The sequence below is a fragment of the Zootoca vivipara genome, chromosome 7 (genome assembly GCF_965207765.1).
Source record: "Zootoca vivipara chromosome 7, rZooViv2.hap1.1, whole genome shotgun sequence".
Taxonomy (NCBI): Eukaryota; Metazoa; Chordata; class Lepidosauria; order Squamata; family Lacertidae; genus Zootoca; species Zootoca vivipara.
The window spans coordinates 47,174,574-47,192,734 of NC_142590.1; the positions used below are offsets into that span (position 1 = coordinate 47,174,574).

Here is an 18,161-nt window from a genome sequence, read left to right on the forward strand (position 1 = left end):
CTTTTAAAAAAATTGAGTCAAAGTAACCCAATTCCATCTAGTTTGACTGGAGCAAATGCACTACCAAAAGAAAGTCAAAAGAGGCAGGACCAATCAAGACATTTTGTTGCCTGAAGCAAAAGACAAGGCAGTGGTTCCCCTGTTGTTATTTTCAGGCGGGATTAAATCACCTAACGGGAATTCAGGTTGCACAATTATAGTTGATTAGAAGCTCTTGCACAACAATCGTACTTCCCCCAAAGAGGGGACTTTTTGTGATAAGGAAAGTGATGGGAAAATGCAATGGAAGGTGTGGAGTAACGCTTTGAAATAACATCATCTTACCTCCTTGCAAACAAACCAGGATGAACGTTCAATAAATAGACATCCTTACTCCATCATTGGTGATGGGACAGCATCCTCCACCACACCTGAGGGCAGCAGGCTAGCTTAGGGGGCACAGGTCATCAGATGGCCACATAGCACACACAGCTATTCTCTAACAGCTTGGTGCCACTGCTGACTGGGGTAGCACCCTCACTCAACTTAATGGTAGTAGGCTCTGATAAAAGGGACAGATTTGTATATACTGTACTAATGTTTACTAAGAGGAGCACATGAAGAAATGGCTACTATAAATGAAAATAAAATCTCACCACTCTGGCATAAAGTCTGATCACATGACCAAGCTTGCCAAGCTTGTGTTTACTACTTATGGGCAACTTCTAAGTCCCCTGTTCTCCCTTCTTATAAAGTATTCTTTATATTTAAAAGGCTTGGGTTGAATAGTCCTTCAAAGACAGGCCTCTTTCAAAAGACTGTAAAGCCAGATGTATGGTCAGCATAAGCCCAGCCCATTTTTCTGATAATGACACTTCATTTTTGTAACTTCTTGCCATAAGGGGTCGGAGGTGGGGGAGAGGAGTAACAGTTCACTGACAGAGTACAGGTTTTGTGGAAGAGTACAGGTTTTGCATTCAAAAGGTATCAGCTGAATCCCGAGTAGGGCTGGGGGAAACTGCTCCTAAAACTTTGAAGAACCACAAGCCGCCAATGAAAAAAACCCCAATTAGGTGGACCAAAGGTCTGGTTTTGTACACGGCAGAGTCCTATGTTTCTACTTGTTACCGAACTTTGCCGTAATAAATTTGCTAGTCTTTAAAATGCCGGGCACTAACAGAGCTAACTCCCCCTCCACGCGCCCGGGAGCCGTGACTGCTCGCGGCCAGTCGCGCTGATTCAACAGTGCAAAATGGAGCCTCTTAACTCAATCATGAAACCGAAGAGGAGGCGGCTCTGCTACCAAGATGAGCGAGGTAGAGCGCCTTCCGGAAATGACGCCACGAGGCGGAAGTCGCGTGCACCTGATCGAAGGACTACCTGCCTAAAGGAAGGTGCCTGCTATTGTGCTGGGCGTGTGCGCGTGAAGCGCTTGCAAGTGAGTGACTGCATTGTATGAGGTTTGAGGCTGGGGAATGCAAGAGAGGCACCCGCAAAAGAACCCGAAAGGGATAGAAGGAGAAGGATCGGGCCACAAGCTGCCCGGTGCTCTCGAGCTTGGCGAAGCGTCTCCTTGTCCTCGCGCTGGTGCTTTGCAATTTCCCCGATCGCGACCGACTCGCTTGCTGAGCCAATTCACTGGCACATTTCTGTAGGGCAAGTTAAATATAGGTTTTTCATTATTCTCTACTAAAACAACTCCACACACACTTCTGCCAGCACTTGGAAAATAGACCGAAAACACACACTGGAAATTAAATCTGTAATCCTAAGTATGATTGCTTGAAATTTAGCTCCCATCAAAATCCATATCACATATTTCAGAGAATGTGTCTTAGGTTGGGAGCATTAATGTCAGACCATTGTTCCATCTATCACAATATCTTCTGCACTGGCTGGTAGTAACACTCTCCCTACTCCAGCCCTACCTGGATAGGACAGGGTTTGAACTTGGGACATTCTGTATACAGAGCTCCTCTTATTGTTCGGTGATCACTCATAGCCAAGTAGATGTATTCCATGAACACAGCCTTTTTCATAACTCTTATTATTACATTTTTATTCCATTTTCTTTTTCAGTTATTACAAATATCACATATCCATAACATTCATATTACATTCCCTCTTCCCACCCCTCTTGGGCTTCCCCCAACTTCCACTTCTGATTTATTTTCCCCCTATTACACACTGCTACTGTATCTCTAAAAATACATCATACCTGTATTATTTCCTTGTTTTCTATCTGTTTCTATTACTAAAGGTGTGAGTGTTTATTTAAATCCTGTCATCAAGTCAATACTCTTTCTTTGTTTCTGCAAATATACAATAAATGGTTCCCATTCTCTTTCAAAGTCACTGTTGCCATGAACACAGTCTTAACAGTGAGTCCGTAAGTGACAGTGGAGGCCAATCCTGGATTCACACATCCTTCCACAGTGGGGACATAGGTTTCTGGGTTGGAATTGTTCACGGTGAGGGTTTGCAAAACATGTCTTCCTCTTAGCTCGTTTCTCCCTTTCATCCTGAGTTCGAGCGACTTTGAAGTCCATGACAGCAGCTGCCCAGCCACTGAACTAGGGCTCTTTACCATTATTCCCCTTTCAGAGGTCTAACATGGGGCAAAGTTCTCTCCCTGCACCCCCCCCCCCAATATTTTTTCTGGTTCCATTGTTGTAATCTACGCATGGCTTTTGTGCTTTTTCCTAGACTGAAGTTCTACACTGGTGCACGAAACGTGTAATATGCCAAAAGCCCATCTCTGCTTGCTTATGTTTGACCAAGTGTTATTCTCTCCAATCCCTTCTCCAGTTCCCTTGTGCTACAGCACTGACGGCGGTAATTTTATTTCCAGTTCCTTTGGCTCCCTAATCACAAATCCTTATTTATATTACTGACTGCAGTCCTATCTACATCTGTTCAGAAGTAAGCTCCATCCAGCAGGACTTACCTTCTAGGTGAGTGCATAGGGTTGTAGTCTTGAGTTACATTTCCACCTCCCTTTCAACAGCTCTTGGAATTAGTAGGCAAAGAACTAGCTAGGTTTATTGACACAACTTCTAAACCCACCCACCTCCGCTTCATAGCTGTTGCAAGACCCAGTTTGGCCATGCTGATTGTCTCTTGTTCTGTTTGTAGACCGACCAGGTCGACCAGACAAGATCATGGCAACTCAGAGTTCCACGTCCCTGCAGGATTTGATTCGGGAAGATTTTTTGAGTTGCAAAATCTGCTACGACCTGTATGTGGTGCCCAAAATCTTGCCATGCCTGCATACCTACTGCCAAAAATGCCTAGAGCCCTTGGTAGAAAATGGGACCATACAGTGTCCTGAGTGCCGTCTGCAGTCGGAATGTCCTGGAGGTTCTGTGGGGCTGAAGACCAATTTCTTCATCAATGGCCTCTTGGAACTGTTCCAGATGAAGCGCAACAAGGACCTAGAGTGCACAATCTGCTCTAGTGCTCAGAAAGTTGTGGCTGCCACTGCCCGTTGCCTGGATTGCAAGGATTTATTGTGCCAAATATGTTCCCAGGGCCATTGCTGCTCCCGCCTCACACTACACCATAAGGTGGTGAGCCTGGAAGAGTTCCTTGCTGGGCATTATGACACTGAGGTAAGAGTCTTGCAGGAAATGTGGTGCCAAGATCACCCACAGGAGGCGCTCCGTTTCTTCTGTGATACCTGCAGCATGTCCATCTGCAGGGATTGTCGCTTGCTGGACCATTTCCAGCACAAAGTGGTTTCCATGTCCAGTGCAGTCCAGCGGGAACGACCTACTGTAGAGCAGTTGATCAACAGCTTGCAGGGAACAATTACCTGCATCTCTGAACAAGAAAAAGCTGTGGAGGAGGCAATGGACAAACTAAAAGTAGAGAGTGAACGTGTCAAGGAGAAGATCTGCAAGTATGTGGAAGATATCACTACTTACATCTTTGCCCAGAAGGAATGTGCTTTGACAAAACTGAATGTCTTCTTAACAGAACAGCTGGAGCGTTTTTGTTTAGCACAGAAGGAGCTGCAGAGTCAGAAGGACAAAGCAATGAATACTCAAGAGTTTTCTCAGCGTATTCTCTGTGTTGGGAAGGACTATGAGATCCTTCACCTGGAAGGAATGATCAGGAATAGAGTTGAGGAGCTTCGGGCGCACAGACTGCCACAACTCCAAAGTCAGATTCCAGAATTAGCCATCGCCTGGGATGAGCCACAGCAACTCTCTGAAGCATCAATTTTCAGTCTTGTCTTTCCTGGGGAGCAACCCACCAGAGATGTGCAGCAGTTGGAGCTGGGCAGTGAGTCATTGACGTCTCTGGGCGAGGAGAGTGGGGAGGTTACAGGCACTCCTTCTGATTCAGATGAAGACTCCTTCACAAGTGAATCTGACTCCCACTCTCAAAGCTCTTCTTCCTCCACTGGCTGCAGCAGAAGAGCAGAGTATGCCTACAGCTTTGACCAAGATCCACCCCACACCAAACAAAAGCCTAATATCACTGGGATTTCTTTCATGCATCACAGTGGTCAAGTCGTCCTTTTGGATCAGGCAAATGCTGAGATAAAGCAATATAGCTACGGTGGCGACTCTGAGGGGGTGATTCCTTTGCCTACATCTGATTCTGTCTTCTATGGCATCGCTGTGTGTGGAAAGATCCTGGCCTGTTCCTCAGAGACTCATCTTTTTTTCCTGAATCTTGATGGATTGGTCCTGCGTAAAGTGCAGATGAGGGGCTCTGCATTGTCCTATCCCCTTGCCTCATATGGAGACTCTTATGTGGCTGTTAGTGAAGGAACTCTCTGTTCCATCTCATTGTACAGCCCATCTGGGGCATGTGTTGGCAGAGTCCGGCCAGACAACTATTATGGGGGGAAATTCCTGTTCATTGCTGTAAATAGCTGGGAGGAGTTTGTTGTCTCAGACTTCATTAAGAAACAAATTGTGGTCATGAAGAAGTCTGGGATTGTTCTGAATGTGCTTAAGCCCTCAACCTCACTGCTGACCAAGCCATTTAGTGTCTGTGTTGATGAAGACAGGAACATTTTTGTGATTGATCAGTTCAAAGTGATACAGTTCTCGCCAGATGATGAGACTGGGAAGGTCGTGTTCAGTGGCCAGTGTCCAATGGGAAGACCCAGAGTCTTGGCCATTGATAGTAATAACCTCTTTATAGCGAGGGAAGATGGAAACACTAATGTCTTTTGGCTATAGCTCATTATTCTGAAGTTCTGAGCATCTTTCTGGAAAGATGCTCAGGGAGACTGTCACTATTGTGTTAACTAGATATTGAGATGGGCTTCAGCCTTTACTAGACCTGAGATCAGACCTTGGGTAAGAAATGCTGTTACACTCAGATGAATATACATTGCTGAAATCTTCCTGCTATTGTCAGAGCCTGACTTGAGAATAACGGCAGTAGATCAAGATCTTACATGTACCTTTAAACTATGGTTTGCATTCACACAATTTCTATGATCTGGTCTTTGTTCAAACCTCTAGAGTCTGCTGCTTCAATGCAGATCTCAGTTGAAGGGCTCATGAGAAGAAGGGGCCCGACTTTTATTTGGAACCAACATTCCTACCTTCTCTGACATTGTGGTCATAGGAAATCTTATAGATGCATCAGCAGGCTTGGTCCTTCGTTCAGTGAGCAATAGACCAGCTATTCCTTTTTTCATCTGATAATTCAAATTCAGGCATCAGGGTTAGTGCTGAGGTGGTCTCTGTCCTACCATTATACTTACAAAGACTATACAGACTTATAACATTCCACTTCCTTCACCTGCTGCTGTGTGGACCAGGAACTATTGTGCCTTGCCATCAGATTGAATTTTTTTGAGGGGGCAATATGAACAAGCAACGTAGCTTCTAGTGTAATTTAAACAGTAACATGCATTCAGTGTGTAGTTTGTGGAAATGTGGATGTGTGTTTTCATGTTCATCTCACAAACATTTAATGCTCTTGCATAATCCCTGAGTACCCATGGAATTGTAGAAATTCAAGAATTCTCCTTGCATACATGTTCCTTACTCAATGCCTAGTAAATATGCTGTCTTTGCTAGGGCTTGACAACTCACTGGCTCACTAAACAAACGTGGAGGTGCTGAGACCAGGAATATTGTATTCCAAGCTTTTTATAGGCACACAGCTCAAGGCCCATGTCTCAAGATCCATGCAGGTGTCACCTATGAATGTCTATATGCACATCTAGTCGGCACCGAGATCCGTAGTTGGTGAGCTACTGTCTAATCTTCCTGCTATTCATTTTGGTAGTAAAGTAGTCATCCAATTCCCCGACTTCCCACTTGTATGCCCAAGGATGCACAAATGACTAGTCTTGAAGACGCACTTGAAAATGTAGATCCCAATTTCTGCAGGCGCATGTATTGGGAGGTGGCCTTTCTGCTGTCTTTTAACACAAGGCCAAAATGGTTCCTACAGATCATTCCCTTTTTGACGCAAGCTATGCTGTAGATTTCCTTTGATAACTCTGCTTGGGAAAGTTGACTAGACATGTATTGTCTGGGGAAAGAAGACCAAAACTTAAAGAGTAAAGGGACCATATGCTGCCTGCAAATCTAGTTCCTGTTATATCTAGTTATCCTCTGATTAAGCAGGGAGGAATTTTATCAGCCTCAACATCCTGCACCTATGTTAGGCCCCTGAGCCTTACGCTCCATCAGTTTTACAGATACTATGGCATTGTTCAAAGAGCAGTGGCCCAGAGGTTGGGGAACATGTGGTCCTGCAGAGGTTATTTGGACTCCAACTCCCATCAGCCCTGGTTAGCATGGCCAATGGTCATGGATGTTTGGAGTATTCATCCAACAGCATCTGGAGAGCCACAGGTTCCCCATCCGTGGTCTATAAAATAGGTAACTGTTGAAGGTATGAAGAGGAGTGCAGGTGCCTCTGCTGAATGCCATCATGCCTTATGAGGAGCCAGGGTCAAGGGTACCCCATTGTGCATTACTTAAGGAGTTCTTAAGGAGCTGTTAACATTTCTTCAGTATATGCTTTTGATATTAATAAAATTGAATAAATAGCCATTTTGTTGTACTTCTAATCTCAAGTCATGTGCCTTGGAGCTGGTTTGTAGACAGTGGAAAAGTGCAAGTCTCAAATTGCCTACTAACTTTTCACAAAGAGAGACACTATGTGCATCTTTTTGCATATTTACTCAGAAGTAAGTCCCAGTGAGATTACTTCTAAGTAAGCATAGAGGTTTTTGCTATGTTGGAAAAATCTTGACATAGCTGCCAAGTTATCCCTTTTTTTCAGGGATTTTCCATTATGCTGAATAGGCTTCCTCGCGAGAAAAGGGAAAACTTGGCAGCTATGAATCTTGAAGGATATACTGTGGCATATATTTTACTGAGTTTTTGCAGTAGATCCACAGTCTTATATGGATGCCTAATCCTTGGAGCATGAAAAAGTGTTATGTCCTTGGCTTTCACCTTACTTTGTGTGATATAAAGAACAGGAATATGACTTTGGGGTCTTGGACTTGTAAAGTGGGGTTTTTACCTTAAGGTTTAATCACAGATGGTTTCTTTGAGGACTTGTGAAGCACAACTTTGATGGCACTTGTAGTGTGGGGGCTCCTAGGGCAGGGGACATGGAAACATGGTCTATTTGGGATGCCAACATATTCACTAAGGTATCCTAAGGAAATCTGCTATGACAGCACCTGGACCTGAATAATAGGTGCACTTTTAAGTTTGGGCTTTGAACCAGTTTGGTGAATAACTGCATGTAGTCCACACTCCTAGCAACAAACCCACTACAATTTCTATACTTTATTTCACATTGGTTTTCAGTGCACACATGATCAAATGAGATTTAAAAGGGGGAGGGAGACTGACCCAGGCATCATCATCATTCCCTAGATACAGCACTGGGGGAGCTGACAGAGGCATTAATGGATGAGACAAATGTATCCTGCTGCATCACACTGCAGTAGAATAATAATAATCTCTTGCATCTCATTTCTTCTGTAGGTGACCTCACTACCACCATAACATTTCACACATGTCATTTCCTTACATCTCCTGTAAAAGAAACTTGAGATTTTGTATTTGGAATGAAAAAAACAAACATTAACTTGTGCCTAATTTGCATTATTTACTGTTGAGTGCAGAATCTGGAGTTTCTTTGTACAGAATACCTAGATTCTCCAATTGGCATACTGATGGCATACCCTGTATGGTTTGTGTTTGGTATAAGGGCAAATTGTGAAGGTGTAGCCTTCTGCCTTGCTGTAGTATATCATGGGAGACATTGCCATGCTTCTGCTTCTATTATAAGCCTTTCAGTGATCCCGGCCCTTTAAAAGAATTATATCAGCTGTTGCAAATACTGCCCCTTGCTCTGCCTGTTGAGCATCAACTCATTCAGGGCAGAGTCTGTGGATTCTGGGCTCCTTTATAAATCAGGGCTTGGGGGTCACCTCAAGTTAAGAATTGGGTCAAGCTAAAGAGATATTGTTACATTAGTGTGGGGAAACTCAGTTGGGCACAGTTGTGGTCATAAAATAAATTGTACCCACTGATTTTTTTGTATCCACATGTGAGTCTTACTTGAAGACCTTTTGGGAAGGTGCTCTAGATGGAAACTGACAGACAGAGCAAGCCTACATGGCCATAATATATGCTGTTAACTTTGGTGATTTCCCTTACAGAGAGGTCTCTTGAGTAAGCAAAGTAGTTATTAATTCCTCATACTCTATGAACTAAGTCCCCCAATGCCAGCTGTATTTGCCATCCATACATTGATGCTCATCTTGTATACATGCACACATTCCTGGTATCAGTTTCCAGTCTTGTTTCTAACCCTGAGTATCCAGGGGCATTCAAGCCAGGAAATGTCACTCCCATCCAGGTATCCTGCTATCAGGCTAGTAAAGGTGTGTGGGTGCATGCCTGCCACTGTCTTCACTGTTCCGGTGAGGACAATAAAACTGTTTGGAGATATGCTCCATGCAGCTTAGTTCTCCCTCATCCTACATGTAACTATCCATTCAAAACAGAACTGTATGCATTCCACGATAATGACAATCACACCACACAAAAACAAGATTTGGGCACCAAAGTCCATTTCCCTATAATTGCATCATTCATTTTTGTAAAAGTAAGTAGACCTTGGGGCTGCAAAGATAAACATTAAGAGATTGGGGTAATGCCTGGTGCCACTTCAGAAATGTTGGGGGAACTAATTAGTGAAATGAATGTTTGTGTATGAGAGAGACACTCTTAACTATCCAAATTGAACAGCCTCTAGTACCATTTTCACTATTGTGCTAGAAAAGCCTTTCTTTGGAACGATGACTGTTTCCACACCTTTTATCTCCCAGCATTCAGTAGCGAAAACATCTTTATGTGTTGTGGTCTCTGGCCAACAAGCCCAGGCTGCTATCTTGGCAGCACAGCTCAGCAGCAGAAATTCCGGCACATTGCTGAAGACAGGAAGACGCATCTGGGCCAGGCTGGTTGTCGTAAAGTGCAAATGCCAGTCCAATACGAGAGTTCAACCCTGCCGTTTACTTGAGGGTTAAATGAGATTTGCTGTGCTAGAGGTAGGAGCGAGCTGCCGGTCGGCTGAGATGTGTCCCGAGATGGTGAAAAGGTTGCTGTTGTCCCCAGCGCCCCGGTTCGGAGGTACAGCTGAGCAACAAGAAGTCCACATCAAATAGAGCAGCAGGCTGAGCAGGATGATAGCTCCAGAGGCTGTGAGCACAATGCCACTGACGAACATGCTGGCAAAGGGGCGTTGGGCAGTTGGGTTGCTGCCAACGCTGGTGGTGGAAAGCACAGTGAGGACTGTGCCACACACCAGCAGCACCAGGGCTGTCAGCAGCAGCACGGCACAGTCCGAGGCACCACCGCTCTTCAGCAGTGCAACTTGCTCTCGGCTGCGAATGCAATTCATGTCCTGGATGGCTGAGCTCAGCAGCTGCTTCAGCAAGACCAAGAGCGCCAGTAGGCAGAGTGTTGTGCCCACTGCCAGCCTCCATTCCCCAGAGCGGCTGCTGGTACTATAGAGCAGTGCAATGCCACCTACCCCACAGGCAAGGATCAGAGCCACAGCTACCCCATAGCAGACAAATGACTTTCTGGGCTCCTGGAACCACCATAGCTCCACATGTTCCTCCAGGATGTTCCTCTGGATCCGGCTGGCATTGGCTGGGGGTCTGGGCACACCCAGCGGCTCTAATTCAGGCATGGTGGATACTGGATTGGCTCCTACATAAAGGTGGGTCGGGCAGATGGAGCTGCCGCTTCAGCTGGCAAGCCTGGATGGGTGTGACATTTCCCAGCAGGAGAGGGCAGCACCCGTCACTTTTTCTTCCTATGTGAGGGAGCAGTGCCAGAGCCAAAAGCCTGCAGCCCGTGTATTACTGTATGCTGTCACAAGTGCAGCACAGGAGAAATGTAGGACTCCTCTCTCTTGAAGCCAAAAGTGAAAAGCTGCTTCAGCCTTGTAGCTCATTTGCTTCCAAGCTCACGGGGATCCTGGCACATATCTGAAAAAGAAATGACAAAAGGTTACGAAATGAAGATTGCCTCTAGAGAGGAGAGGGATCCACCTCCTTTCCCTTGAAACTCCACTCCCGGAGTTCCAAAGAAAAAAAGAGTCACGAGGAAAATGCCACTCCCTCTGGGGTCAGCTAATGTCCATGCAAGTAAAACCTGCTTTTTATGGGCAGGGCTGTTCTGTCCATGCCTTAGGAAAATAAATCAAAATTCTGCACTTTGCCAACCCTAGCTCCGCATGCCAAGAAAAGCAGAATTCTGCTTTCATAAGTAAATTGTAATTTGCACTTGAATTATCCATATGAAAACAAACAAACCATTTGGACAGATTTTTCTCATTTTGCAGAATTCAAATCATTCTGTCATAGTGAAGCTCCAAAACTATACAGGAAATGCGGTTCTCATCTCTGCCTTTATTGATTTTACCATGTGCTGCACACCCATCTTGAGGACAATGTTATCTTCAAAGTGCTTAGAATCATTTTGAAAAAGATGAATGCTGTTATTCCTCAGGATTCTGAGTTCTATTCTCTGTGTTAACATCTGTGCTAGAGTGAGGCAATTGCACCCAGCTTTGCTTACAGCACAAAGAAGAGAGATGGAAAAATAAATAGAATTGGGCAGTTCTTTCAGTAGGTTAAAGGTAAAGGGTGGGTAGCCAAAGCAGAAATCCAAGTTTTGTGATTTCTTCCTTTAGTTTATTTTTTCATATTTAAAATATACAGGATATCATATGCTTTTATCATTGGAGACATCCTCCAGTCATATTACTGTCACAGAAGCAATGAAAAAACAAAACACCTTATCCAAGACTGTTCAGAACTTTCCAGTCAATGTTAAATAACTGTCAGAAGACTGCTTCCATGCCCCTCCATATTTGAACAAAGATTCTCTAGACAAATATGCAGCTCTCTCACTTAATCTGTTTTAGGGGTATTCTTGCTGTTTTGCATGTACAGAAACCTGCACAGGGTCTTATTGTGTGTGGAGAGAAATAGCAAATGGAGAAATCCACTTTACATGTATATTTTTCAGCACTGGATGCTGCTGAACATAGGTACATATCTGCTTTCTTGGTCCAGTGCATTTGGTTATTACGTCATTTTTGTAGTAGTTGCATGCAACACTTTGTTATGAATAACTCTCTGGATCGGGGCCAAAGATGGCCTTGCATTAAATCCAGAACTGCTGAAATCACAATAATAATCATCTTATTTGTATGCTGCCTTTCCACAAAAGAACCATTTTACAAGAAATAAAAATGAACCACATCTGAAAACCAACTGTTGTAAGAATAGTTCCATAATAGCATAATAAACAACAGCACAACTGCAACTCTAAGAACATACAAAACACATTTCAGTACTATAAATATAGCAAGGGATCTTGCTATAAAAAATAACAAGGGATCTTGGCAGTTTTGCCTTGCTCCTCCATTCACCTCTCCCAATATGTTGCTTACAGTCCCTCTTCTGCAGCAGGTTTCCAAAGGCAGGAGGTAGCTGGAAACAGGATAAACTAGTTACTAGGCTTTCTTTCAGCCAGGTCAAAGTTTGGCCAAAAAAACCCCAAACCATGCAAGTCTGCATACATATGCGCATGCACACACATACAACCTCCACATTTGATTTTAAAGGGCATAAGATGTTCCCATACAGGGTCTTTCTCATTTGGTCCATTATAGTGGAGCAGCACAAAATTGTACTGAAATCTTTAAAAAGTTGTATATTGTTGATTCACTTTGTCTAGAAATAGATTAAAGGGTTTAGAGGTGTTTGCTTTCCAAACAGTAACATCCTTATAGCCTTATAGCTTTTCACAGCAGTGCAGTAAGGTTTGTTGGTACAATAGCACGCCTAATGTAACCCAAAGAAGTCACGACCACCAGGGGTTCAAGAAAGTAAAGCCTGTATGCTGGAGAAGTAGCACTGATGGCTAAATAGATTTGGGCTTGAAGAGGCAAAGAGAGAGCTGGATTTCCATATGATTTTTAAATCATCATATCCTACTTTGCGGATTTTTAGTTCATTAGTACTCTGGAGAGAATGTGAGGCAAAGTAACAACATTTATAGATGATGCAAATGGTTCAAGATGATTGTTAATAAACTGATTTTCAAAACACTTTTCAGCCATTGTGGTTTTCAAAGCTGTTCATAATATCCATGGGAAGCAAGTAATTTAAAACTTCAGGCAAAATCACAACATAAAAAAGCAGATAAAACAACAGCACAAAGTCAAAGCTTCAAAAGAGCCAGCTAAAACCAGGGGCAACCCACAATGAGAAGTTAGATTTTTGTAGTGTGCCAACACAACTGCAAGTGATTGTAAGAAGAAAGGAAAGATGTCAGTAGCAGCTAAAGTTTGCAGTATGAAAATCTGTCTATGCATATTTAGTTCATCTGTGCTTACTCCCAGGTAAGTTAATAATAATAATAATTTATTATTTATACCACGCCCATCTGGCCGGGTTTCCCCAGCCACTCTGGGCGGCTTCCAACAGAAACATTAGAATACACTAATTTGTTAAACATTAAAAGCCTCCCTAAACAGGGCTGCCTTCAGATGTCTTCTAAAAATCTGGTAGCTATTTTCCTTTTTGACATCTGATGGGAGGGTGTTCCACAGGGCAGGCGCCACCACCGAGAAGGCCCTCTGCCTGGTTCCCTGCAACTTGGCTTCTCGCAATGAGGGAACCGCCAGAAGGCCCTCGGAGCTGGACCTCAGTGTCCGGGCAGAACGATGGGGGGTGGAGACGCTCCTTCAGGTATACGGGACCAAGTTGTTACAAGACTGCAACCACAAGGTTGTTTAGGAGCAAAGTTGTGGGAATGGCATGAAGAAGAATACCTTTGTCATGTATCCTACCCTGCTACCATGCAATAAAGATAAATATTGCTTCTGTACGCTTAACACCTAGAAAAGCAAATCAGTTGCTAGAGATTATTAGGCAAGACAAATCAAAGTACCAAATACCAGGATTGCTCCTGTACAAATTCTGCCTACCTCATGAATCTTAGTGGAAGATAACAGGCCTGGTTTTTGTGCAGAAAAAAGCAACCAAAGTAAGCAGAAATATGCAATACCTTTCACATGACAGCTTATGAATGTAGGTCTACAGTATGCAGAGTAGGCAGCTGGAAAGTTGTAAGTAGTTAGGTTATAACGTCTTATCAATAAAAATCAAGAATGGTTTGGAAAACAAAAAAGGGAAATTTGGTATTTTGTATAATACTAGAGTTGGTGATCATTCCGTGAAATTAAGGCACAATTTTTAATACATGCAATATGTGCAAAAATAGCTGGTTCCTTAGATGCTCAGGGTATTCAGCATAATGAATAAATAGTAGAAGCTAGTAATCTCCAGAAAAAGTATTAGTAGCCCCAGTTGCTACACTTTCTCAACACCTGACCACAAGGGCTAAATTGATGGACCTCATTAAAGCTACCCCTGCAGTAAAGCTTCTTCCCAGTGGATACTTAAAATGAGACTCCATCTTCCACAGGGCTGATAAAAGATCCTTCTTTGAAGTGATCTTCCACATGGGGGCCTTCGCAATGACACCCCATTTCCAATGAGGATTAGGGTTGCCATATTTCAAAAAGTAAAAACCAGGACACGCTGAAGACCCCAAAATTGACTTGCTTAAGATCCAGGAGAAAGTGCCACCTTTTGGAAATTCCCCCCAGATCTCCAATCTGCCTTTGAAATCCCAATAATGCCCAGGAAAATCTGGACATATGGCAGCCCCAATGGGGATGCGTCAATGGGCCCCTCATAAGCAGGACCCCCTCTTCCAGCAATTCTAATAGATTCCACTCACTGGTGCTGCAGTCTTGGATCTCCCCATAGCAAGCTTGCCCCTGGTGCTATGATGCACCTGTCTTCTATGAGTACCAGCCTTGTCCGTCAAAGCTTAGCTGCATTAGGGCTCCTGGATCAGATTGGCACAACATCCCTCAGCTGAGCTGTGCTCGCCTCTGGTGCTGGCAGCAAGGATAGTGGCAGAGGGCAGGGATCCCACACAGTAATAAAGCCCCATTCACAGCACCAGCCTCACATGGTCCCTCATCAGCATCTGCCTCTTGTCACCAACTGGCTCTCCAGCTTGTTGAACAATAGATCCTTGCGTCAAGGCTGTCTTAACCCTTGAGACACAAGTCTTTGTCTAGGAAGAACGGAGACCTGGATGGGGTTCTAGGAATTTCTCTGTACCGGTAGTTAGTGACTTCCTCCCCATCACTGCTCAGATGCAAACCATTTATCAGTTGTCACTGCCTGTAACCACACATTAACACCTTGCTCTCCTGACTTCTCCCTTCAGGGAATCTCCGGGAAATGGCTGTTAAGTATTCCCATCATTAACAGACAGAAATGCTACTGTCCCAAGCAAGTGCATCCCTGCCAAGGCGACCTTGGAATATCTTTGCAGCCTCTACAGCTACAAACTTTATTTAGAAGGATATTGAAAATGGCAGGAACAGAACTGAAAACAGAATAATTTTCATGAGTAAATGCAGTGCTTGCTAAATCTGCATGCTGCCCCTTAATTTTCTCAAGCCACTCAGCCTCTTGCTGTTTACCTTTTGCATAGGATTGACCTGTATTTTACGTACTGTATAGTATAGTACCATTTGTGACATTAGAGCAGGAGTGGGGAGCCGGTGGCTCACAGGATGTTGCGCTACAACTCACGGCATCCCACGAGACTGATGGAAATGGCGAGATCCACAGGCTCCCAATTCCTCTTACAGGGCAGCATAAGGAACCTTATACTGTACAGCCCAAGGGCCACAAGCCAGAGGTGGCCAAGACCAGAAGCAAAAGTAGGTGGGGGGCAGAGGCGTATGACCTTTTTAGGATATGTATCTTCTTATGTATTTTGTTATGTCGTGTTGTCATTCAATATGGTTTAACAGTACTTCTTGTGTATGTAAACTTCTCCGAGGTGTTTTGGATAGTAAAGCAGTCTATAAGAGTGGATGGAACAACAAATAGGTAGGCCTCATTCCACAAGTACACACATCTCTCCATCTCCCATCCAGACAAAATAAATCAAGACAGGCCTAGGGCACAGTCCAGCCAAGCAAAAGCACAGAAGGAAGGTATGGGGTAGTACCCACACGGGGTGTAGCTTAGGGAGAGTCCCAAGGCTGCGTTTGGTGCCTGGGCCTGAGGTTCCCCGCTCCTGCTATAGAGTACACAGCAATGTGAATGACTGAAGACAGCCCTTGTGGAGAGGGAGCTTTGCATCCCGCTGTCTAAGCTGGCAGAGTTTAGGCCTAAAGCTTCTTGCACGATAAAGCATCAGCTCACTCTCTTACCATTACACATCTTTGGTGGGGAAATACCAAACACTGGTAGGAGGATATACTAAAAGCAGAGCAACACAATGCTATGATGCATTTTCGTTACGATTTTTCACTGTAAAAGCTGCCACTTGAAAGTTTCCGCAATAAATAAAATTCCTTACCTTCATCCTCTTTTATCCTTTTTAAAAGTGCCTTTTCACAAACATGGTTTCCCTGTACTGCCACTGGGGTAAGGGGGAGAAACTCTCACCTTGAGATGCGCATCCCATTGGAAGTAATGCAGTCTAGAGAAATGACACCTGCATATCTTGTCTCTGCATTGCATTCCTTTCAATGGGAGGCACTTCCATCGTGCATCCCAGCCTGAGGGAACGTTTGCCCTGTTGCTTTGGCAACAGAGGCATGCACACTCTTCCTCCGGCATCCACCTTCTTACAAACAGTTTATTCATCCCCTTTTGCTGAGGAATGTAAAAAATGGATGAAAAGGCAAGGCATCGTATCAGAGGGGCCAGAGATCTGCACAAAATGCACCAGTCAGTCAGCTATCAGGACTGAGTATAAGCAGGAAATGTGGCTCATGGGGTCAAAGGGAAGTGAGGCCTAATCATACAAGCATCTTACTGTTAAAATCCACCACTATCTAAGGCTGCACACTTATTTAGGAAGTCAGTGGGAGTTGCCTCTGAGTAAACTTTTAAACATGCATGGGTCCAGGCTATCTTTAAAATCCAGTTTAAACTCTTGTTACTGCATCAGTTAAGAGATCTGGAAGGTGTTCAGTACAAGTACCACTACTTTACAGGGAATTAAGGGGATGGCTAAAAGTCCCTGCTCCTCTTGTAACAGATTCCCCTTTATTCTGGCCAATTGCTTAACATCTAGATCAGTGGCTACTTGAGCCTTGCCTTGGCAGAACCAGGTGGTCAGAGAGGGGAGAGGCCTGATCCAGACACAGCCTGACCGTGTCAGGCCAAGCCCCGCTCTCTATCAGGGACAGAGCATGAGATCACTGTTAAAACCATAAGGAGAACAGGCTTCTTCGGGGCACGTTGCCAGCCGAGGCTGCATTGATGCAGAAATCAAAGCTCAGTGACTTGTAGGAGGGCCAGGAAGAGTTGAATAAATTCCCCCACCCTCTCCGTGCACCACACAAGCCTTTCCATTCTACCTGTGTGTGAAGTTTGAACTCCTGGAGGAACAACCGCTTGTACCCTGTGGATTCATGAGCACAGGCATCCAAGTCCATGGTTCCATCCACGTCACTTATATGCCAAGCAGGGCAAAAGAGCAGCTGTGTGCTCTAAGCGGTACTTGCCTGGGATTTGTGCTGCCGTTGGCACACGATGGCTTCTAACACACTGCTTGCTGTGTTTTGCTGGATTGCCTGCAGCCAGGAAGGGATTACAGCCAGCTTGGATTGTCAGCTATTCAGCATTAACCCATATGGGAGAGGACCTCTCACACTCCTTCTCATCCCTCCCTGCTTTTAGAACCGTAGAATTGTTGAGTTGGAAGGGACCCCCAACGGTCATCTAGTCCAGCCCTCTGCTATGCAAGAATCACAGCTAAGTCTCTGGGGCTACTGAACAAGGGCAGACGTAGAGGAATGTTTCCAGGCACTTTGAGAGCATAGAATCAGAATGGTAGAGTTTGAAGGGACCCGGAGGATCATCTAGTCCAACCCTCTGCTATGCAGGAATCTCAACACACAGCCCCTCATCCAATATGAAACCATACTAGACTCTGCTTAGCTTTGCAAATCTGCTAGCAGTTTCGCAGTTGCAATGGATGTTTCCTAGGAAGCCATTATTAAATGAAATTAAAATAATGGTGGTGGTGGTGATCAGAGGAAGAGCAGCTTTGAGGAAAGACCCCATCTCCTTTCCACACATCCCCATATCCTGAAAGTATCTGAGCAAAAGGCAATCCCTCAGGAATGCCACTAAACATAGTTGTAGGGTAACAAGGGACGAGCCGTGTGTATGTGTGGAATTTGAAGAGCTTTCAATCCCACTCCAAGCCTTGACCGAAAGGGAAGATGACAGTATGTAGTGGAGACAACCAGGTACAGGTAATTGCTAGAAGGGACATCAGCTTCACTCACCTAAAGCTGATTCTTCACAGAAGATGCTGTAGCAAGTCTTGTTTCTTTTGCCTAAGCTCTCGGACTTGCCAGGATGCTGGTATCGTCTTCTGCTCTTAGACTTGACAGATGGGACAATTTTCAGATTGTGGCCCGAGGATAAAATTAAAATCTATCTTCTTCCCTCCCTGCCTGCGTCTACCTGTCAAGCAACAGGTGCAAGTCCCACCTCCTTCCTCTGCCTGTCCTAGCTCAGGTGCTGCGTC

The 18,161-nt window shown here is 44.5% G+C and overlaps 2 protein-coding genes across 2 annotated transcripts; one reads left to right on the forward strand and one right to left on the reverse strand.

The window, feature by feature from the left end:
• The first annotated feature begins 1,315 nt into the window (after window positions 1–1,315).
• On the forward strand, window positions 1,316–7,016 carry LOC118088685 (E3 ubiquitin-protein ligase TRIM56-like). The gene is made up of 2 exons (XM_060276977.2): window positions 1,316–1,417; window positions 3,115–7,016. The coding sequence occupies exon 2, from the start codon at window positions 3,141–3,143 to the stop codon at window positions 5,175–5,177; it is 2,037 nt and encodes a 678-aa protein (XP_060132960.1). The 5' UTR covers window positions 1,316–1,417; window positions 3,115–3,140; the 3' UTR covers window positions 5,178–7,016.
• A 735-nt stretch (window positions 7,017–7,751) lies between these two features.
• On the reverse strand, window positions 7,752–18,105 carry TMEM125 (transmembrane protein 125). Its single transcript, XM_035122612.3, has 2 exons — window positions 17,917–18,105; window positions 7,752–10,489 (listed from the first exon to the last, which is right to left on the reverse strand). Exon 2 carries the CDS (start codon window positions 10,186–10,188, stop codon window positions 9,517–9,519), a length of 672 nt encoding a protein of 223 aa, XP_034978503.2. The 5' UTR covers window positions 10,189–10,489; window positions 17,917–18,105; the 3' UTR covers window positions 7,752–9,516.
• Between the last annotated feature and the right edge of the window lie 56 nt (window positions 18,106–18,161).

What these genes read in the sequence shown, in the direction of transcription:
- LOC118088685 (XM_060276977.2), top strand. Translation starts at nt 3,141, where the DNA reads ATGGCAACTCAGAGTTCCACGTCCCTGCAGGATTTGATTCGGGAAGAT.
- TMEM125 (XM_035122612.3), bottom strand. Translation starts at nt 10,188, where the DNA reads ATGCCTGAATTAGAGCCGCTGGGTGTGCCCAGACCCCCAGCCAATGCC.